Source organism: Trichinella spiralis, assembly GCF_000181795.1.
Source record: "Trichinella spiralis strain ISS 195 chromosome Unknown Scfld9, whole genome shotgun sequence".
Taxonomy (NCBI): Eukaryota; Metazoa; Nematoda; class Enoplea; order Trichinellida; family Trichinellidae; genus Trichinella; species Trichinella spiralis.
Genome location: NW_003526948.1, coordinates 5,895,288 through 5,917,890, shown reverse-complemented (window position 1 = coordinate 5,917,890; position 22,603 = coordinate 5,895,288). Strand labels below are relative to the sequence as shown.

General features: G+C 29.9%; 8 protein-coding genes across 8 annotated transcripts; 5 read left to right on the top strand and 3 right to left on the bottom strand.

Moving 5' to 3' along the window:
• Positions 1-1,058: 1,058 nt before the first annotated feature.
• On the bottom strand, positions 1,059-3,006 carry Tsp_10533 (Skp1 family, dimerization domain protein). The gene is made up of 6 exons (XM_003372239.1): positions 2,912-3,006; positions 1,855-1,961; positions 1,738-1,802; positions 1,524-1,667; positions 1,114-1,314; positions 1,059-1,064 (listed from the first exon to the last, which is right to left on the bottom strand). The coding sequence occupies exons 1-6, from the start codon at positions 3,004-3,006 to the stop codon at positions 1,059-1,061; spliced, it is 618 nt and encodes a 205-aa protein (XP_003372287.1).
• Positions 3,007-3,839: 833 nt separating this feature from the next.
• Positions 3,840-4,680, bottom strand: Tsp_10534 (Skp1 family, dimerization domain protein). Its single transcript, XM_003372238.1, has 5 exons — positions 4,578-4,680; positions 4,446-4,522; positions 4,205-4,396; positions 3,919-4,059; positions 3,840-3,869 (listed from the first exon to the last, which is right to left on the bottom strand). The coding sequence occupies exons 1-5, from the start codon at positions 4,678-4,680 to the stop codon at positions 3,840-3,842; spliced, it is 543 nt and encodes a 180-aa protein (XP_003372286.1).
• Positions 4,681-6,964: 2,284 nt separating this feature from the next.
• On the bottom strand, positions 6,965-9,200 carry Tsp_10535 (conserved hypothetical protein). Its single transcript, XM_003372237.1, has 3 exons — positions 9,194-9,200; positions 8,987-9,057; positions 6,965-7,138 (listed from the first exon to the last, which is right to left on the bottom strand). Exons 1-3 carry the CDS (start codon positions 9,198-9,200, stop codon positions 6,965-6,967), a joined length of 252 nt encoding a protein of 83 aa, XP_003372285.1.
• A 397-nt stretch (positions 9,201-9,597) lies between these two features.
• Positions 9,598-10,093, top strand: Tsp_10536 (putative ubiquitin--protein ligase). Its single transcript, XM_003372236.1, has 2 exons — positions 9,598-9,731; positions 9,841-10,093. The coding sequence occupies exons 1-2, from the start codon at positions 9,598-9,600 to the stop codon at positions 10,091-10,093; spliced, it is 387 nt and encodes a 128-aa protein (XP_003372284.1).
• An 814-nt stretch (positions 10,094-10,907) lies between these two features.
• On the top strand, positions 10,908-11,691 carry Tsp_10537 (conserved hypothetical protein). The gene is made up of 4 exons (XM_003372235.1): positions 10,908-10,971; positions 11,284-11,335; positions 11,412-11,598; positions 11,653-11,691. Exons 1-4 carry the CDS (start codon positions 10,908-10,910, stop codon positions 11,689-11,691), a joined length of 342 nt encoding a protein of 113 aa, XP_003372283.1.
• A 464-nt stretch (positions 11,692-12,155) lies between these two features.
• Positions 12,156-14,235, top strand: Tsp_10538 (josephin-2). The gene is made up of 6 exons (XM_003372234.1): positions 12,156-12,192; positions 12,451-12,565; positions 12,970-13,095; positions 13,151-13,325; positions 13,452-13,607; positions 14,047-14,235. The coding sequence occupies exons 1-6, from the start codon at positions 12,156-12,158 to the stop codon at positions 14,233-14,235; spliced, it is 798 nt and encodes a 265-aa protein (XP_003372282.1).
• Positions 14,236-14,326: 91 nt separating this feature from the next.
• Tsp_10539 (syntaxin-12) lies at positions 14,327-16,728 on the top strand. Its single transcript, XM_003372233.1, has 8 exons — positions 14,327-14,374; positions 14,450-14,492; positions 14,585-14,754; positions 15,540-15,700; positions 15,967-16,048; positions 16,118-16,190; positions 16,362-16,444; positions 16,705-16,728. The coding sequence occupies exons 1-8, from the start codon at positions 14,327-14,329 to the stop codon at positions 16,726-16,728; spliced, it is 684 nt and encodes a 227-aa protein (XP_003372281.1).
• Positions 16,729-17,581: 853 nt separating this feature from the next.
• Tsp_10540 (conserved hypothetical protein) lies at positions 17,582-21,501 on the top strand. Its single transcript, XM_003372232.1, has 8 exons — positions 17,582-17,592; positions 18,001-18,110; positions 18,178-18,251; positions 18,314-18,439; positions 19,294-19,475; positions 19,977-20,584; positions 20,830-20,929; positions 21,240-21,501. Exons 1-8 carry the CDS (start codon positions 17,582-17,584, stop codon positions 21,499-21,501), a joined length of 1,473 nt encoding a protein of 490 aa, XP_003372280.1.
• Positions 21,502-22,603: the final 1,102 nt, after the last annotated feature.

Here is a 22,603-nt window from a genome sequence, read left to right as displayed (position 1 = left end):
TACTTCTCATACGCACGACTCAGAAAAAAGCACAAGCTAGTAATGAATATTGAGAAGTGAATTAAGGAAAAATAGAAATGACGGTTTTGAATTGTTCTTTACAAATTAAAAATCTTCATTATCCGACTGCATCATTCTACAAAAAATATAGAAGCAACAAAAAAAGATATAACTGAACAAAGAGATGTTTTAAGTAAACATGCTTATCTGAATCATTCATTGTTTTCGTAATTCGACACGTAATGACGATTTACGATGGCAACAAAGCTAGCCTTGTTCACTAGCTTGACCATGAAGAAAGCTGTACAGCGATTATCATGAGTCAGGTCAACATTCAGCACTGCTCAAATAAATTATGTCTGTAACAAATGTTATGCTATGAAAATAGTGAATAGCCATTTTCTTATTTCATGATCATTATTTTACTTATCCCATCTTTATTTCTTTTTATAATGAGCTTTTCAACAGTATACTGTTATAATAATGTTAATTATTTTGTTGTTCATGCTAATTTCAGAGCATTTCTGAAATACGCTTATTTTAAAATTACAAAAACTGCGAAATATACTTTTATTTAAAAAACTCAGAAAAGCAACAATCAAGTTAGAGATTCACTCATTTAAAGCCTTTACTAACACCAACCGTACTGAAAAGAAAGATTGAGGAATGCAAATATATTGCAAAAAATTGAATGGCTCAGTACAATCTTAGAAGAAAAAGATTATATTCAAAAGCAACTTTTAAAATTACATACAATGTATCTTTGAAAAATATAAATTTTGCAATATTGTCTTGAAATCAAAATTCATTAACTGAAAACCTAAAATTAAAAAAACAACTGTAACTGCGGCAAGACATGAAATGATTCAGCAAATCGTCTGAAATAAAAAGCTGTTTTACAACACAAAATTTTATTTTGTTTATAAAATATAAAATACACACAAGGCATCTCATCAAGCATACATTGGATGCAAAACTGAATCATGATATGTAGAAGAAGCATAGGTAAACAGTCAACGAAGAATTTCAAAAATCTAATTAGTAGCAAACGGTAAAGATCACTTCTAAAACTAAAAATTAAATTAAATTAAGATAATAAGAAAATCAGTTCACCATCTCTACATCTTGTTCTGCTTCTTTCTGCTGTTCTTCTTCATCATCACTAATTAAGAAGTCTGGTTCCTTTGAAGTTTGCTCGTCCAACGAGATTTCCAAAAGTTGCCTTATATCTTCCCCAGTTTTCCCTCTTATTAAATGAGCGGCATATTTCGACGAATTTTCAAGCAAGCAATCAATTTTCAACGCAATTCCAACCTAAAATAATATTAAAAAAATTATACTCTACAACAAATCAAAAAGTTAAAACTATTCCATTTAACATCACAATGCAGCAATTTCATGCTTATATCAGTGTTAAAATAAATATTTTAAATTGTCTTTAAATCAAGACAATGCAGAATGAAAAACCCAATTTCGTGATTAAGAAATACAAATGAATAATTGTTACATTAAATCTTTCATACTGAAATTAAATTAAAAAGTGTTTCAGGATCGACATTAAAAAATTCCATATCAAAAGAAGACATCACATCCGGCGTTCTTTCTAAACGACGATTCACTCTCGGTTTATTTTCGTAAACTGGTTGGTTTGCACAGTACAACAGAACCTAATCAATTTTAAAGGAAAAGCATTAACAAACAAATCTGACTTGTGGCAGAAGAAAAACAGAAGTTAACTTTTCCAAGCAGATCACCAGTAATGCTTTCAATGTTAATCGCACTGTCAACGCTACTAGTTTCCTCTGAAATATTTCGCAGTTTACAAAAATGAAAATTTATTTCATTTAAATTTACTTTCCAATAATTCTTTGATAACTCGAGACTTTTTTAATATCGATAATTCGGCTTCAAACACCACACCATCACTGCTCACGACCTTACGTTTGTTGGACATTGCTGTGCTTCAAACAGAAACTTCAACCAAAACGTTATCGAACATAAAGAAACTATGCGTCATATGAATAAAATTTTAACATAAAGCAATGCACGTAGCAATCATACAATATAAAGCAATAATAAAATTATAAAAATGGAATTTTAAAAATAACTCAAACTTACTTCATGAAAAAACGCGACTGATCAAACGTATTAACGTTTAAATAAATTTTACTATATTCCAATCCTAATTTAATATTAAAAAAACAACAATCGTCATTTTAATTTATTACAACGCTTTAAAATCATTATAAAGAAAACTTCAAACCACTAGTAGATAATTGATTAGGATAACATTACAGAATAAAAAGAAAATATATTATCAAATTCTAAAACTATTCAGTAGCAATAACAACAAAAATCTCAACAGGCATACCAAGTCAAATTTACAATACATAAGTTCACTATAGATACAGTAGCTACAGTATCAAACATGCAAAGTATATTGAGCGCTTTTAAATAGCATTATCAGCTTTAAAAGAGAAGGTACGATGCTTTAAAAGTTTATTTTTAATAATACAATTATGCTATTCAATTTATTATCCATTTATAAGTTATTAACTGATCAGCACTTGGCAATGTGTTATAAATTAATATGGTTACGGTAAATTTAAAAATTTTCAAGCATCAATATTATTGCTTCGTCCAAGAATTTCCTCTTTTGGAATTAACTAAATTGTTTTTCGTGTTTATTTTAGAAATATTTTTATTAGGTATGTATACAACAACTGTTTATGTTACACTTACTTATTATTATATTTCAAAAATATTCATTTTTGTGATGCTTCAGATTAGTGTAGAATGATGGTGCAGTTAATATTTTTTACTTTAACTTTCATTATAAAATCATTTCATTAGGATGCATTTGCATGATGCAGATATTGGTATTCATTCACATTCACAATTGCTAATCTACAAAAGTGGAATAAGTGTTTCTTTATAGTAAAAAATAACAAGCGGCAACAGGCGATCACTGTTCCTGTAGCGGCGACAAATGCTCACCTCGAGCATATTTTACTGTCAGCAACTGCCGCTCTGACTCATGCTCTTCATGCGGCAATCAATTTCAATTATTAATTTGTTTACAAGCATGTTTAATAATGCTTCAAACATGGACCAAAAAATGATTGTTCACTGTTTTTTAATCATACTACGTTGCAGTTGATTCAGAATTCGAATGTCAATTGTAAATTATTTATAAACAATTTTAAAAAGTCGTAAATAATTTTTTTTACTTTTAAACTTCAAACAATTTTTTCAAACAACTATCACATACCAATTAAGGCATACAATTTACTGAGCAGACAGTGAGCCACGTCTAACTGATAAAATAAATAGCCACAAATACTCATGAACAAAGCAATTCAATTCAAAATATGATTGAAAACAATTTCAAACTGTCGTATTTTGCTTTTTGGAAAATCTGTTAATTATCATTTCATTGCCCAGTTTGTGTAAAATATTTTTTACGTCATTTTTATGTATCAAAAAAAAGATAATGAAATTACAATTCAACATGAAAATGGAATTAGAATAAAAATGATAAAAATCTTTTCCAATTAATATTTAAGTTAAATGTAAAAATTATTTTGAAAAAACAGTTGCCATAATTTTCACAAAACATTTAAAAAGCGCATTTATTGACAAACGTTCTATGATAAATAATAAACAATTTCCCATAAAAAAATTTCCATTAAACGTACACTAAAAATGTTTCACATTCGAGTTGGAAAAGTGAAAAATATAATGCGCAAACGAAACACCAACAAAAGCAGTCATAATTGGACAATGTAATCGGTGACAAACATGCAAATATGCAAAAAAATCAATTCGAAAATCATTCATCATTTACGGCAGGCATTTCCACGACGAATCTGAAATAAAAAACTTTAATGAAATTCATTCAGTAATTATTTTATTTACTTGTTCTTCCTCTTCAGGGGTAAAGTCATTTTTAATATTGAATGTACGACGGATTTCTTCTGCCGATTTTCCTTTCATCATTTTCGCAACAGACAAGCAAGCAATGTCAAGCAAAGATTTGATTTCTAAGTAATTCGCAGCCTGTAAAAGATCACCCTCTTATTAAATAAAAACAACATTAATTTAAAAGATAAATAATAAAATCATAAATTGAATATTTCATGTTTCACAGATGATAATCATATAAAACAATCAAAACACGATTAAATACAATTTATAAAATTACCAAAATGATTTCAAACAGTGTGCTTTGCTCAACGTCCAAAAACTCCGAATCCCATTCACTCATTTTTTCTTCTACCTGTTTGCAATTTACATTTATTTGTTCTTCTTCATTGTTCGTTTCTTCTTCTTTCATTTTCACATTTTTTTCCTCCTCAGGCACGTCATTTTTGTGATGTTCACAGTAAAGCAAAATCTATTTAAAAACAATATTACTGTTCAAACAAAAAAAGATAAAAAAATACTTTCTCCAAAACTGCAGAACAAACATTTGGCAACGGAATTGCTTCCACAATATTTTGCTCCCCATCAAAGCACAGACCTCAATTCATTAACACGTTCAGAAATTTATAAAAATAAACAATACAACAAATCACTACCTTCCAGCATTGTCTTGACGGTTTTCGAAAGTTGAATTGCTTTAAGGTCGACTTCAAATACTTTACCGTCTCCAGACACGACGTTCACCAAACAACCCATTTATATTCAAAATTCACAGCTCTAGAATATAAAACCACAACAGTTAATCGCATAACCAACTGACAAAAACATTTTGCAAACAAATTAATTTCTCGAGTCTAACAAATCAATTGCAAGACCTATTATAACTTACAGTAAACAACAAAAGATGTTTAAGATATCACAGTAAATCAAAATATCAAGTAATGTTTTAATTTTCATCAGTTTTTGATGACGTTGTATAAAATAGTTTTTTTCATTTTACAAATTAATTCTTTATTTACAAACTCTCAACTTTGACGAACGCTGAATTATGAGACAATTCATGAAAAGTATTAATCATTGTATCATGACTCATCGATCAAAAATACTGTCATGTCCGTGCGAAGTGCTCTTTATTATTTTTTATCTAAGTAACACAGTAACCTACAGTAACGTGATAACCATAAAAACCAATAATGTGATGTGTTTATGCATGCACATCACATACAAAGAGCAACTTGAAGCATTTTTGTGAATTCCAATCATTTTAATCACCGAATGTTTAATTTCATAAAAATTCTGCTTTATTTGGAACACCTCCAGTTATTAACGAATTCTGAATTAGAACGTAATGTTTCTGCCTGGCAATGTGCGATCGCTTATTAAAAAAATACAACAAGTTTAAATCTGTTTGATTTTTTCAAAAGCAACTATCAACAAGACTGAAAAGATAAGTAGTATTAGAGTGTAAGCGGATACATTCAGTAATTTATGTGAATATCCCATTAACAATAAAACAGAATAAAAACCAAATTAAGTGTGCATTGCAAGTAATAGGGATGGAGTAAGCGCTTCACAGTAAACACACAACGGCAAAAGTAACAACGAGCTAAAAAAAAATTTGCAACCGCAGTCATATCAATCATCAGCTTGTGAAGTCAATTAGATCAGAAAATTTAGCTGAAATGAGCATCTACAATTGAAAGCATGTGAAAAATAGCATGAATATCAACATTGCTCTTCACCAAAGAAATACAGTGCAAATACCAACAAAATATGGTGAAAGTAGGCATAAAAATATGTAAAAAATGGAAAAAGTCATATATCATTTTCTCTTTGCTGTCGTAAATGCTGATACGTGATCAGGACTCATTTTGTTGTATTTTCTCAAAATGTATTGTTAGAAAAAATTTGAGATTCAGTGGTGTCTGAAACCGTATTTTACAAATGATAGCTCTGAAGAAAAAGGTCTTGGCTGCTTGGAGACCATATCATGGGCAAGCAATGCGCTTTACTCAGCGACTTTTTCTTTTCATACCAGGGACTCGAACCCCGATATAACAACTCGGCACAACCAATGGCAAGTGATACGATTAGGCCACGTTCACTGCCCAACTGAAATGAAATATAAATTGTATTTAAAGGAGAAGCAATGCATAAATTATACTTCTAAAATATTTAAAATATTTGTTGATAATTTTTAATTTTTTAAAAACAAATTATATATGAATTTCAAAGTGAATGAATTGAAATGTTAAACAAATTTTTATTATTAAAATGAAGAAATATGTTGAGAAATGAATTTTTTCAACTGCAATGATGATTTATTTTATTTATAAAATATGGTTGAACATTTTCTGTCACAACAATATTTTATAATATAATATAATATATATATATATATTCCCATAATATTAAAACAGAAAAAATGTAGTTGGAATTTTTCATCTTGAACTTTGAATGGCTGGCAATGTGCGATTGCTTATTAAAAAAATGCAACTAGCTTAAATTTGTTTGATTTTTAAAAAGGCACCGATCAATAAGACTGAAAAGATAAATAGTATTATAGTGTAAGCGGATACATTCAGTGATTTATGTGAATATCCCATTAACAATAAAACAGAATAAAAACCAAATTAAGTGTGCATTGCAAGTAATAAAGATGGAGTAAGCGTTTCACAGTAAACACACAACGGCAAAAGTAGCAACGAGCTAAAAAAAATTTGCAACCGCAGTCATATCAATCATCAGCTTGTGAAGTCAATTAGATCAGAAAATTTAGCTGAAATAAGCATCGACAATTGAAAGCATGTGAAAAATAGCATGAATATCAACATTGCTCTTCACCAAAGAAATACAGTGCAAATACCAACAAAATATGGTGAAAGTAGGCATAAAAATATGTAAAAAATGGAAAAAGTCATATATCATTTTCTCTTTGCTGTCGTAAATGCTGATACGTGATCAGGACTCATTTTGTTGTATTTTCTCAAAATTTATTGTTAGAAAAAATTTGAGGTTCAGTGGTGTCTGAAACCGTATTTTACAAATGATAGCTCTGAAGAAAAAGGTCTTGGCTGCTTGGAGACCATATCATGGGCAAGCAATGCGCTTTACTCAGCGACTTTTTCTTTTCATACCAGGGACTCGAACCCCGATATAACAACTCGGCACAACCAATGGCAAGTGATACGATTAGGCCACGTTCACTGCCCAACTGAAATGAAATATAAATTGTATTTAAAGGAGAAGCAATGCATAAATTATACTTCTAAAATATTTAAAATATTTGTTGATAATTTTTAATTTTTTAAAAACAAATTATATATGAATTTCAAAGTGAATGAATTGAAATGTTAAACAAATTTTTATTATTAAAATGAAGAAATATGTTGAGAAATGAATTTTTTCAACTGCAATGATGATTTATTTTATTTATAAAATATGGTTGAACATTTTCTGTCACAACAATATTTTATAATATAATATAATATATATATATATATTCCCATAATATTAAAACAGAAAAAATGTAGTTGGAATTTTTCGTCTTAAACTACATGATTTTTTTAACTTTGATGAAATTTTTTTGAAATGAGACAAAGAGATTTGCTCATCATTTAATATAAAGCATAAAATAAGGAACAATTACAATGTACAATTTGATAAACTAAGCATAGTTTACAGCAATATCAGCCGTCATAAAGTGAACGCAAAAAAATGGAATATTTTAATTTCTTTGAAAAAATTTTGATCTTCTAGTTCAACGTTCATCAATTTTCGTTTCTTCCAAATTTAGCTGATTTAATATTACAACTGCAGCACAGATAAAAGCAACACATGTACTGTAAAATTGAATTCCAATACCAGGTAATATTTGTCAAAGTGTCAACATTTGATTTATAAAACCTGGGATTGGCTTTTCGTGCACAAAAAGCGGGGCGTTTCCAAAGGGAAGACCGACAGTTGTTGCCAGTTGTTACTTTTTGGTTGCGAGGCGAAAATGATTCATCGGCTCATCTGAAAACTATTGCCAACGGAAAGTAATAATGAATTTTTTTTGAAACTTCTTCATGCAGCTGCATATTGACAAGCGGTTTTATATAGTGCTATCATTGAGTAGTTGGTTTCGTTTGAAAATTCCTCAAATGAACGGTTCACATGGGCTAGATCTTCAACCAAAATACATTTATCTGGTGTATATTTGAATTTTGAAAAGTAAAACTGAAAAATAAAAATCAGAAAAGCAACTTCACCGGCGGCAGTGGCGGGATCTTTTAACTGTATGTGTTTTCAAAAGTTTTCCAATTGAAAGGGTTCTTCTATAGACGGTGATCAATCAAAAATGATACCTTTATTCCAGCGTTCATCAGGGCGTTTCCCGAAAATAAACATGATATGAAATCGCCCCTTTAGATCAAAAGTAAAATGACATTGGCACGTTTTCTTTCTTGCTGTTCTGTTAATGTTCATGATGATTCTTACTTGAAAGAAATATACTGGGAATATGATATCTCAAAAATAAGATTTTTTACAACTCTGAGCCTTTCGGTTTCTTAGTTATTGCAGATCAACTATGAAATAAATTCAAGATAAAATCGTATAACTTTGATAAGTATTATCAAATTTATTATAAATTAATCAAATGATAGATATGATCTTTTAATTTTGAAAAATAGAATATGAAAGTCTCTTATCAATAAAGAATTAAATATTGCTTCAAAAATTCCTAACGAGACACAAGCAAAAGTTTGTAAAAGTTTTCCAAGTGATCATTGCGTTGTATTTTACATTAAGCTGAAAAATTTTACATTAAGCTGAAAAAAAAGCTGTCATTCAAAGTTCGCAGTACACATTTTTTTCATGAAAATATGCAGTCATTTGTGCAGATTATTATCAAGAAAAAGTTTCTGTGAATTTAATCGTTTTTTGCAATTTAAACATTCATTTGATTGTAATTATTCTTTATATTTTATTTGTAGCATATTTTTCTTTAATATATATATATATCAAGTTACTTTACATTAATTTCGAATTTAGTTTTTTGGATGCATAAGAAACATACATTTAAATAAGCACAAATGTAACTCTGTCTGCTTCGTTTCTTCACTTCAAATGTGAAAATTGCAAATGTAACTTAATATATTAATTAATACACATTTCCTTATGGATAAAATTGCTGAATTTAATTAACATATTAGGACTCTGTACTTAATGAGGAATTTTGCAAATGTACTGTATGCCTTAACTAATTGAAAAACTTCATTTTTACCCGACATACTCTCAAAATTATGATTATAAACGTTTATATATTTTAAGTTCACGCTTTACTTTATTTACAGTATTATCCATACCATTTTGCCATATTTTTCTACTGTACCTGATAGCTTTTGTCACATTAAGTTCAGTAAGTGTGGTGAGTTACATACAGAACATGCCGAAAAATATTTTGTTATCATATTATTCTGTTGAAAGCACGCTTCGCATAAATCATTTTGCTTTCTCTGAAACAAATTCGACATTCCTTCAAATCGGAATAATTTGAATTCGATTATTAAAAAACTGCGCATACAAACTTTATCAAAATTAGCAGCACATTTATTGCATGCTACTTTGTAAATGCCCAACACTTTTTACAGGAATCTTATCAAGAGTGCCTGTTCTGAAAAGACGATTATGGATCGCCGTTCATCAGGCGCCCTTCTTCCAAGACCTTTGAAACGACGAGACGGAACTTTCGATAAGTCTACATGGGAATGTTTTGTTTATGGGCCAAAAGACTCGCCATGGGAAAATGGCATATTTAAAGTGTATGTCGGATATGATTCCTCTGCAAACCAATCGACGTCACTGCCAAAACAAATTTGGTCTGTCAATTTTATTTAGAATTTTTAAAATTAATCAGGATCGGCCTTTTAGGTTTGATCCTCCACTTATGCACCCTAACGTTTATTCGAATGGAATTATCAATTTATCCGTTTTAAATGGCTATGATGTAGTAAATCTGAATGATGTTTTAACCTGCGTTCAAGATATGCTTGCGGAGCCAAACCTCGACATCGTAGCGAATGCTACAATGCATCACTTGTATGTAAAAGATCGTGAAGCTTATAACAACTATGTACGTAATTTGACATTAGCGTATATTGAATCGACTAAACTCCCTCGTTGAATTTTACACTATTGTTGACTTTGTTTTAGACACTCCTGATATATTGTTTTATTTATTTGTTTATTTATCATGCATCTCATTTATTACCTGCTATCGATATCTCCTTTTATCTATATGCATATTTATCAAAAATCCCATTTACTATCAACATGTTAATAAATCAGAAAAGCTAGTAAACTCATTATTCTATAGTTGCAGTTTCTTTTTGTTTCTGTTTGAATCAACTATCCGATGCAAACTCAAGAAAGGAAATTCACTGTTATTTATCTTATATTCATTTGCATTATTATTTTATAAAATTTCACTTATTCACATGTCATAATCGCTAAAGCTCATCAACTGTTTGCACTGTTATAATGTGCTTTGATTCGTCAAATGATTCATAACATTTTTACAAACAAACGCAACATGTTTATTGAAATTAGGTGATTTAACATTTATTTTTCAGAAATTCACTGTTCCTCCTAGCTGCCAAAGTTAGCAATAGCAAATAAAAACATGCAGGAAAACAGCAACCAATTTATTTCACACTTAACCGCAGTTCATCTGCTCCGGATATTAAAATATAACTTGTGATGCAAGTGTCGAAGCAAGCATGTACCTTCTTCAATAATTTAGGTGAAACTATTTACTCTGCTGCTTCCTAACACTGCTAGGGAGGGGGAGGGCGGCTGCCAAGTCGTACTGTCAACGCTACTGGCCTCACCTATCATCCAATGAAGCTGAATATCGTTAAAAGAAACATCAATTTCGCCAGTGAATTTCAAATTTTCATTTTAAAAATATTGCACGAAGTTTTAACCTCTATAGAACAATGGTGATCAGACACTCGTGTTCCCAACATTATCCAACATCACCATACGGTTACATTGTAAATAGTAAATTAATAACTAAAAATCATAAAAGAAGTTATACACAAAACAGGAATCAAATCAATCTCCATCAAAAATGAAGTAAATGCTCTTGCCAAATTACGCTAAGCTGAAGTGGAAAATTGGGAATCTTCAATTATCAGTAACAAAGAATCATTACCACAACGCAAGAAAGTAAAACAAAATTTGCATGCGCATCCAAAATAAAAATAACCCTCCACTACCGTACTAACAAATTGTAATTAAGTATTAATACAAGATATTTTCCAAAATAGTGCAATTTTTTGACGCTATTTATTTTATTTTATTTTATTTTAGCAACATCATCATCCATAATAGCGTCAAGCAATACATTCCAGGAAGAATCGTTGTAATTGTATTTGTAATCGTTGTAAGAGTCGTTGTAAAAATTCTGAAATTTCAGAATTTTGCTTTAAAATTTTTAGTCGCCGTGCACATAATCTGAAACTTACTTATTATACAATACTGTCTTGTAAACTTTCAGATTGTTTAAGATTCTTACTGCTTCAAAAACTTTCATTTAAACAAACGGCAGAAATGAATTATGATCCTGCAAAGAATATTCTTCCTTTACAGTTGGATTTTATAAACCGAAAACTAATTCGTTTCAGTGTAATTAACATGCAAATTATTTAGCTCTTCTTAAATAAATTTACTTTTTACTAGTACTTAGCGTTGATACTGGAATTGATAACTTATATTTGAAAACTAAATGTCATATTCACTAAAATTCAGTTAGTATGCAAAATATTTGTAATAAATAATCAAAAATGAAACAAAAAATCACTTCTAGCTCATTGTAAATTCTATACACCCAATAGCACACGCTTTACTGACTGTTGTTTTTAGCTTAAAAATAGTTTGACAACTTTGTTTAGAAAATTAGCAAAATTACTCTACAGCAATTTTTACTCCTATTATTTTGAATACAATGGATTGTTCAGATAATAAAATGCAAATTTCCGGTTTACTGCTCTCTTTTCACATAAAATCGCTTTCTGCATAGATTTCCGTAGCAGCGTAAGCTACGGTAAATAATAGTATAATTTTTGCTACAAAAGTACCATACACACAAATTCTAAAGTAAATCAGTTTATAAGAGCAAAAGATTACAGAGAAGCTTTAAAAATAAAGTGCAGTACCCATGCCTTCCTTGTTCATTGTCAGATATGACAAGCCTTGATGAAATAGTGACAACTCTGAATGGTCATAATTTATATTAATGTTCTGTGTTAATAATAAATTCAGAGGTCTCTATGAATTTTGATAAACATTTTAAAATTCATTTCAATATGCCAGAAAGTTTTTTTAATGATTATCATTATGTGAATAATCATATTAAACCTTGATTACATTTTTGGTACTGTAAGCTATAATCAATTTTCATCGTTAGCTAGGTGGACGCAGACGTGGAAAGTAATTCTTTGAAATTGTGCAATAAGTTAGCCGTGGATTTCAATTCAGTTACGCATATTTACCATGAAAAACAGTATCTTCAACGTTGCGCACTGCATGCGCTGAACAACTTGTTTCAAGCAGAAATATTTACTAAGAAACAGTTGGACGACATTTGTTTGAGGTAATTTGAATTTCTTATTTAACGGACATTTATTTATTATTTATAGCTTTTAGGTTTGAATTTTGAATATATCACTTTGCATGTTAAGATGAATAGGATTGCAATGCATATTTTTATTTTTGTTTTCAACATTTTATGAAAATGAATTTAAAATACGTCGCAGATGAGCGTCATTTTATTAAGCGAATACATCAAACTTTGTTGTGCACAGTAAACTTACATGCACTATTTTACAGTTCTACTATCACGTTTAACAGATTTTGTTTTTTTGACCTTCGATTTGTTCATTGCTCCTGAATGGTTTTGACTGTAGATTGTAGAGTTATTTATACTGCTCTTGCATATTTGCGTATGAGAAGTGCAGCCATATCTTTTTATCATGGTTACTTTAATCAATGCTTTAGACTCTCCCCATCTTACTTGCTGAATCCCCATCGAAGTGCATTTGGTCTTGGCAACTATGATATAAATGTAATAGAAACGGCTTTGCAAGGAGTTGGTTGCGTAGCGCTATGGTTTGACAAGAGAAAGTAAACAGTTCTGCAAGGCAATTTGTTTTTATTATGTAAATAATTGTTATTTTAGAGATGTTCGAAGCATTGACTTGGCAAACATTGTTGGACTAATAATCAATGTGCCAGTCAATTCAAAAATTTTCAATTTCTCATTACCATTTGCTACGCGAAGGCATTGGGTAGGCATTTTTATTTACCATAATATGCAACATTATTTGACAGCAGTGGCTATGATATTTTTTAACGTATTTTTGATTTACACTGAAAGCTTTGTGTTTTTGAAATTATTTCAATTTAGCAACGTTTTATTCAATCTCGACTTTTTAAAGATGAAAATGAAATTACTATAATTATGACGTTGTGCTTTTTAGTTTTCCATACGAAAAATTAACGGAAAGTTTTATAACTTGGACTCCAAATTGACGAGCGCACAATGCATTGGTAGTGACGAAGAGATGCTCCAATACATATTTCAAATTTTGACCAATAAAGGAGTGCAGATGTTTATTATTGTTCGTAAAGAAATTGTAAATGGTTCTCCTACGTAAAATACCGCAAATAAATTTCTTTTTTTGCTCGTTTCTTTGCCATATAAAGCAATGAAAATATTAGCTGCCCTGTAAATTCAATGTCCTTAATAAGTTTTGTGCAGTAAATTTGAAATTCCAATTTGTTTTGCACTGTTGTATATGTGAATAAGAAGCTTGTAGACGACTGTTGCATGAAAATTTAAACGTTAGTTAAAGTTTTTCTAGGATTTTAGATTTCAGTTTAATTTTTATTTAACCTAAAAGTATAAAATACGTAAATAAATGTATGTATTTGACAAAATGCAAAAAGTGTTAAACAAAATAACAAGTACAGTATAGCGGAAGTGTTTTGAATAAATGAAAAATTTGAATTATTTAAAAAATTATTTTTTATGAGTAAAAGGTAAGTAAGTAAAACATAAAATTCATTTTTTAGTTTTGTATTCTAGCTCAAAATTTATGCTTAGCAAATTTTGTACGTGAAAATCTAAAAATTGACTGTAATATTAGTCTGTACACCGTATTCAGTTTCTGTCTTGTTTGCAATCTTTGTTTAGGTTATTTTGTACCAGTTGCACGTATTCGGTGTTATTTTTTAACGAAAGTGTTATCCGATGTGTGGTGATACTTGAAGTATATTTTGAAGTGCTGTTTCAAGGTGATTTTTTGCAAATAATTCGTCCCTCCTATAAGATACTATTATTTGATACTTTATAATGGAAGAACGTGGAATCGATAGATCATGGAATTATCAAACTGGTAATGTACTTTATATATTTTTATATAGAGATTTCAATGTTATTTTTTTCTGCAATTTGATGCTGCTTTTTGTTTTTCAGACTCATCCGATGAACGAGGGAAGGATTTTAACCGTCTTTCCCAGTTAGTGAGCACGCAGATTTCAAAAATTTCTCAAAATGGTATGCTGTACTGCATTAGATTATGTTTTTATATTTGGATTTGCTGTATTTAAGTGGCAACAATTCAACGTATGGTTGCACAGTTGGGAACAACACAAGATTCGGAACATTTGCGACAGAATTTGCACGAAATTCAACATTTCACGCATACGCTCTCGCAAACTACTATGGAATCGTTGAAAAATCTTTCCAGCTTGCCGTCGCCTTCGAATGCATCAGAACAAGTAATCTGACATTCTTTTTCGGCAGAAATTACTGTCTTAATTTACTCACAAAGGAAACGTAATGTTAAGTGAATTTTTATTTTATTGAATAGCTCTTTTGTTATTCTCATTCAAATCAATTGCACTTATTCATCATTTACATTGCGAATGTTATTGAAGCGCATGCAGCAATGAATCATTCAATTCAATAGAAAGACTTTTCGTAGTTGTCATTATTTTTTTACTGTTAGTAATTTAATTTTCATTATTTTACTTTAGCTTTTTGCTATGCAATTAGCGAACATTTTTGGTATATCCAGAAATAATTAGGAAAGAATGATTGACATCAGTATGGACTAGTTTAGTTCAGTCTGGTCTGAATTTTTACATATTGACTTTTCGTTTTTATTGCATTTACAATGGACGGGATTACAAGCACCAATATATTTTTCGTTGCAACTAGCATGCGTATTTTATTTTTCTTTATGTAGTTGATTTTTTTTGATTCTCTAATAATATAAAAAGCATTGTTTACTGTATCTGTCAATGATGCAATGTCAATGATAAAAGATGTTCAGCAGCTTTAATGTTTTTATTATTAAACTTTTCAAAGAGCGCAGCAATGTTTGTTTAAGTTTTGCAACAGTTTTTGAAATACTGAATCAGTTGAGTGTTAATTTCTTTGATTATTACTGAATTTTGATTAAGAAAAAGAAAAACTTACAATTGATGTAAACATTCAATTTTTGAAAATTCCACCGGTATAATGCTAGTTTTATGTTTTTTGATTTATTCGTTTCTTGTAGCGTCAATGGAAATTGCAGCGAGAACGTTTGACAAATGATTTTTCGGTAGTTCTGAACAACTTTCAAGCTGTTCAACGTTCGGCTGCCCAAAAGGAGAAAGTCAGCGTGCTGCGAGCTAGAGTTGATTCTGGCATCGGCGGAGTGAGCTTTTCTTCTGTGATGTTTTTTTAAATGGAAGGTTTTATTGTTAAAATAAAAGAAATATATAAATCTGGTCAAAGTTATAGGTGAAGTTTAATTTTATATTTGTTTGTAATTGCATGAATAATAATTTTGCAAAGTCATTGTATGTTTGCATCCGTGATGTATTTTTAGAATCCATTCAATGAAAATGCCAGTGAACTGAATGCAAATGTTGTGTATGATGGAATTTGAATTAATTTTTTTATAAAATGATGTTAAGCTTTATTTTTTTAACGATTTTAAGACCACAAGAGAAATTACAAATTGAACAGAATTTGGATATCCAAACTATACAAGAACGTGAACAGGTGATTCGTCAACTTGAGGTAAAGAAATTCTCACTAATTGGCATTGATTGTATAATTGATAAAATGAGTGCAATTCTATATTTTTAGTCCGATATTATGGATGTGAATCAAATTTTCAAAGATCTAGCATTGATGGTCCATCAGCAGGGTGAAGTAATTGGTAAATGAGATGATTGTTTTAAATTCTTTTTTGCTGACTTTTAATGGAACAAGCAGTTTTGGGTTGCTACATGATTTGCTTGAACAAAATGCAGCAACTAGACTTTTTTAAAAATGTTCTTTAATTTGAAATTAGCGAATTTTTTTGTCTATACTAAAAGAAGTTTTATAGATAGTATTGAAGCGAACGTGGATAATGCTCAGGTGCATATAGATCAAGGTTCTACTCAAATTCAAAGAGCTGCACAATATCAGGTTATTTTTTCCGTGACTGATTTTTAAAATTATAGTATGTATGTATATATGTGTGTATGTATAATTTTCTATTTAGAGCAAAGCGCGTAGGAAAAAGATGCTCTGTTGTTCTGTGATCATTGTGTTAATCATTGTTATATCTTTAATCATATATTTTACAACAGGAGGTGAGTGATTTGTTAATTTACAATTCTGATTTTGTTGACATAATTACTTCATAATTAATCTTTAATGTTGTTATTTTGAATTATATATTTTAGGAAAGTAAGAATAAAGCTTTGTGAATCTGGCTGCGATGTTTGGTGAGGAAATTGAATTGTCATCAACAGTTTGGATTCACGTTTTGTGCATTTCAGTATTATTGGGATTCATTTTATAATTTTATTTTCATTTACTGTATTATCTTCGTTTTGATATCTTCGACGGTGACACACATGTTGAATCATTCAGCGCTTGTTTGATGTAGACATCATTTTTTGATTGTGCTTTTGTATTGCTTTTAATAGTAATTTTAATAATTTATTTTAATCAATTTTCAAATGACTTAAACGAACCTGCTTCCCAGTGTCTTCAGTGATATTGCTGCAGTCATTTTAGAAGTTTCTTCATTTGGGCATATAATAATTTATGTGAAATTATTCATATGCGTCAGTGATTATTTTTCCTTTAATTTTTTCTGAAATAAAATAATTTTTTCATTGGTCTTTTAATAATTATAAATCAATGTTGGTTTGTATTATATCATATTTTACATGTTATCATAGAACATCGTATAAATAATCATGGAAGTGAATGTGCTAATTGCACACTGAAAAGTATTATGCGAAAATGCTGAAATCATGTTTGAAACATTTTGAAAGAAAGAACAAAATCACCAAAAACTAAGTGCATATGAAAGATAAGCAGCCTGAAATGAAATAAAACGAATTTCTATTATATAAAAAATTAATTATACATGCTGAATGAATTATTTGTATATACAATGCAAACTATATAATGAAAAATTTTATACTGTCAATTTTAGTTAACTTTTAATATGAATTTTCTTTTCAAATATGTTCGTCATTGTCATGTCATACTGTAGCTATTAACTGTCGTAATGTAGTAGAGGTGACATTGTATTTCTCAGCGAACAGAATGGATGACAGGTAATTATAAGATCCAGAATGTATCATATTTTAATGCTTTTCACAGCAGCTCGTAATTAATTAAAAAATTTTAGTCATATGTCAGTTGGTTGGCAGTAGTGAAATAATGTTATTTATTTTTTGTTGACATCCGATAGGTCTGATAAATTAAAAAAAACGTTTTCAGTTTTTCAAATCTTTATTCAGATGTTAGTTGTGGATAATTTTGTTTTTAAATATTACTATATTGAATATTTATTAATAAAAATGAACAAATGAAGAATTTTTTACTTGATAAGTGATTGAAGATTTTTCGTTATTTCGAATCTTATTTTCATGGCATAAGTTTTTTCTTTTTGAAGCAGAAAACTGCGCAGCGTTTTTGCTTATTTTAGCACTGCTTTATTCTGAAAATGATTTGAATTTCAGAAGACGCTGTTTGAAAAATCTGAAAGAGACTACCAAAGAAACGTCCACCAAATCTGTATTATGTAAAAAAAGGATGCGTCAAAATCATGGTCATGCAGCTCACGATATACGTAATTAACGTGGAACTATGCAAAATAACGCAAATTGAATTTTAATTTTATGTCGATTATTATTCAGATTATCCCATTACCGCACCGTTGGATACATTTTTTACTTTTTCGAAAGAAGTACGACTGACGTATATTTTTGAAGTGAGTTTTTATAATTTTCCAATAGCTTTTGAAATGAAAAAAAAATTCAAAATACAATTTAGGTAATAAAAGTTGGTGATTTTGTGTACGGCGAAGTGGTCGGTTTGAATGATTTTCAAATGACAATACGACTGTTGTGCCTTGATGACAACGGACCGCAGTGTACGTTTGATTCGTTAAATCTAACGGTGAGTTTTATATATGTTCACTTTCGGGCATAATAGTCGAAACGTTCTATTTACACAGCTACATTCAATTAACATTTTTGAGTGCTATAATTTTTCTGTTGATGTATTTTTAACATTGTTTTCTATTTAATTATTATTTGAAATGATTTACACGCTACATGCTGCATGATCACGTTAAATAAATAAATAAATTCATTAATTATTTAAGAACGAACGTAAAAATTGAAAGTATATTTTGTTGATTGTAAGGAAACATACGTAAATCTAAATTTAACTTAAAAGTGTTTACTGTCTATGAATTTTTTGCGCCTATATTTAAATATGAACTTTCTTTCAGTTCTATAATAATTTTTTAATGTTTCAAGAAATTATTAAGTATACTGTAGCATCATTTATGACATTCACGATCATTTTTAGATATTTTTTTGAATATGATATTTGAGTAAAATTTATTTGTTATAAAGTCTGAATTTGAATTTTAATATTGGGAAAATTTAATTTAGACAACGAAACAATTCAGTGAAATTGCAGAAGAGATGTGCTGCTCAGAAAATTCGATTGCAAACGTATTTAAAATAAATTCTTATGTGCGCGGTAAGTTGCATATTTGAAATTTTTGCTTGTGTATTTGTGAAAATTGTTGATGAATTTCTCATTTAGCTGTAATTTTTTCCATTGATTGCAACCTCAAGAGCATCTCCTTATCTATGAGACAAATGGAAACATCATGCAAACGTTCATTGGTGAAAAGCTTTTTTAATTACTGTTATTGATTTGTGAATATAACTAACCTATTTTATAGGGACACGTAGAGAGATTCGATTTGCCAATATATTATCAGTAATTATTTAAAGTGTAGAGCAATGAAAAGAATGGATCACACTCAAATTTTTAGACTTGCTCAGCGGAACGAAACTTTTCAACATTCATTGACTAGGGATAGATGCTTTGAAAATCCAGTAGCTGTCAATCTCATTTTTGATAAATTCAAAATCAACATGTATGAATCGCATTCATTGTCGAAAGAATTGATAAAGTGATTGGTTTTATTGGTAATTTTTATTTGTTGTAAATTTATTAAAAATTTTTATGTTCAAAGGTGGGTTCACGAAGGGGTTTGGAAGATGTTGGATACCGGTCGACGTTACGGAACGGATAATGAGTTTCGGGATGATGTGTGTTTAAATATGTTGAAAAAGGTAACTCGTGAAATATATTTTTTTTTTGAGAAAAGAGTTTATGTGGTAAATAAGAAGTTGCGATTGTAATGTACCATTAGATGGTACGGTTAGCGATATTAATCATGGCAATAATTAATATTATACACTTTCCATAATTTTCACATTGATGAGTGGCGGCATCTCGTAAAATTGTTGATGCTGATTTTTTGATTCTATTATTGCATGATTGTATGTTCACCGTACACGTGTTACAGTGTTTTGAAATTTAGTTGAAACCTTCGTCGAAGAAAATGCTGTTCGATATGATGCACAAAGATAATAATACTCATTTATGCAAAAAGTGGGTTTGCTTTCAGTTGTTATTATATCAATCCGAGGATTCGGAGGATGATACTGTTAAGAAATTTCGCCGAAAACAAACGTATAGATCAAAGGGGAAAGTCGAACAAGCGATGCAGTATGGATGAGAAGGGAGAATTGAGCCCGTCATTGTTGGAACTGCTTCGTTATCGTCTGCTGAAGTCGACTGGTGTTTCTTTGCCGAAATTCAGATCTCGTTCCAGTCAGAGCAGCAGTGGATCAGTATCTAGCTTATCTTCGAGTGATTTTTCCACTGAAACCGAATCTGAATCGGATTCATCATCGGAATCGTCGTCGTCCTATTCAAATGAGCATAAGTTCCCAGTGGAGCCTATCAAACGCCCAACTAGACCAAGAAATGATTGTTGGTCTTCATCACCGTCTACGTCAATGTCCGTCTCATCAGCATCAACAGACACGTGTTCATCATCGGAAAAGATTACCAATTGTAAAGTTGAACAGCGAAACAAAAGAGTGAAAATTGCGCCAACGACGTCGACATCCTCTGTTTTTCCTGTTCAATGCAAAAGTAGCACATTTAGCATGCAAGCCGAGCTCGACGAGATGGAAGATTTTTTATCACAGTTGAAAAAAAATAGTTCTGGTAAGAACGACTGAAAATATTGATTAGTTTTGTTTTCAAATTTATTCATCACATGCAGTTGTTTTTCTTCCACTTCTCACACGATTTGTCATTCTGTTGTCTTTTTCTTTTATAAAAATATTAATGTTTCAATTGTTTGCAAAATACATATTATTTCTCTGTTGCTTTTGCGTGTGAAAATATTATCAGTGTACATTTTTGCATATGTTTATTTTATTCAAAGAGAAAACAAAATTGTATTTGAGATCACTTCAGAAACGCAATCATAGTAACGACAGAAAATGCTAATTCCAACGCAATGAATAACAATGCAATCGATATGATAACAATTTCCAATTTAATAACGTACGTTTGAAAGTAGAAAAAGTACGCATAAGCCAGTAGGCAAGCAATTCCTAAGAACACAGAAACTGCTACGTAGGCGAATGATTCCATCAAATTTCCATTTCTTGCTGAAATTAGACCAATTAATCGCTGTTCTATTAAAACATTCGGTAAATGAATGCTTTGTTTTACAAATTGCTAAAAAGTTAATTTTCACCTGTACATTGAATTGTATTCACTTTTACATTCCTTTTACACGCATAATTATTGCAGTTGAATTTTGATGAACGCTAAAAGCGTCTTACTGATAGTAATGTTATTGCATTTCCAGTTGTCTGAGTAGATTTTCAAAATTGTATATGGAAATGAATATTTGGATAAATATTTTTCCTCCCAATCAAGCATGCAATGAAAAGACAGTGAGTGGGTGGGAAAAGCCGAACATGCTACGACATTTGCAAAAATTACAAACTGGAATTTCCATTCATAAATCAGGTTGCTTGTCATGTCGAGAAACTGCTGTAGCAAAGATTATCAGAATGATTAAATTTTGTGCTGACATTTATTTGCTGCCAACCGATGAACCAAACTGAAACTGACTATTGGTCAGTATTGATTGAAACTCCATTCAATATTCGTCAATAAAATTGTGCAAAATCGTAATGCTTTGCAATTATTGGGTCATGAAACACCAACTATGCTAACAATGCATGCAAATTGTAAATATTAAAAGAAGTTGCTGTAGACAAGCATAACTGATACGCAGACAAATATGCTAAAGTTCAAATTTTGTTTTATCAAAATACTGTAATTTGTAGTTATCGACTTTTTTTTAATTGAAAATATATGTACCTTTTATATATTAAATTTCTTACCTAATATATTTCGAAAGACTTCCATAATTAACAACAGGATCAACAGTAAAACATCTGATATCAATGTTTGCCATGAATACAGCAGTGTGATTCCTAAATCAATTTAAATAAATTAGATTAAAAAAAGAACTTTTTATATAAAAATACCTTTATAAATAAAAACTGAAATTTCCGTGACAAAGAACAGCCAAGTGTACCATTTGTTTAATATCAGGAAAAGCTGCAAAACAAAGGACGATTTCTAAAAATGGTAAAACTTGATTTTCACTAAACAGCTGGTTCCACTTTTACTCACTGTAATTTCTTCACCACCTAAAATTAAATTTTGAAAAGTTATTTATAACAAATAAAAATGCTAAAAATGTTCAATTAAAAATTTCCAAATGGACGTTTTTTAAACTATAAACCATAATTGAAACACATGAATGCCATTATGCCGGAATGGAAGTTTCGGTAGAAATAAGAAACGATCAATTTTAATTTATGAAATTAACGAAAAATTTTAATTCATATTAGTTTGTAAAATAGAAAAAGAAATGCAATAGGATATTTATTTATTCAGTTTGTAGGAAAATAATGACGAAAGAAAACATTCGCGATAATTAACCATGTACAGAAAAATTCGGTGAAAAAACGGCAAATTTCATTCGCGTAATGGAAGAAGTCATTATTTATTAAAATAGCAGTCAAATTCGTATTTTCCATTGTCTCCAATGCGTTCAACTAATAAACAATCAAAAAAAGTACGCATCGTTTGTTGCCAAATTGCTTGAAATTCAAATAAAAGGAACAATAAAAAGGGGGAAAATTCATTTTGTGT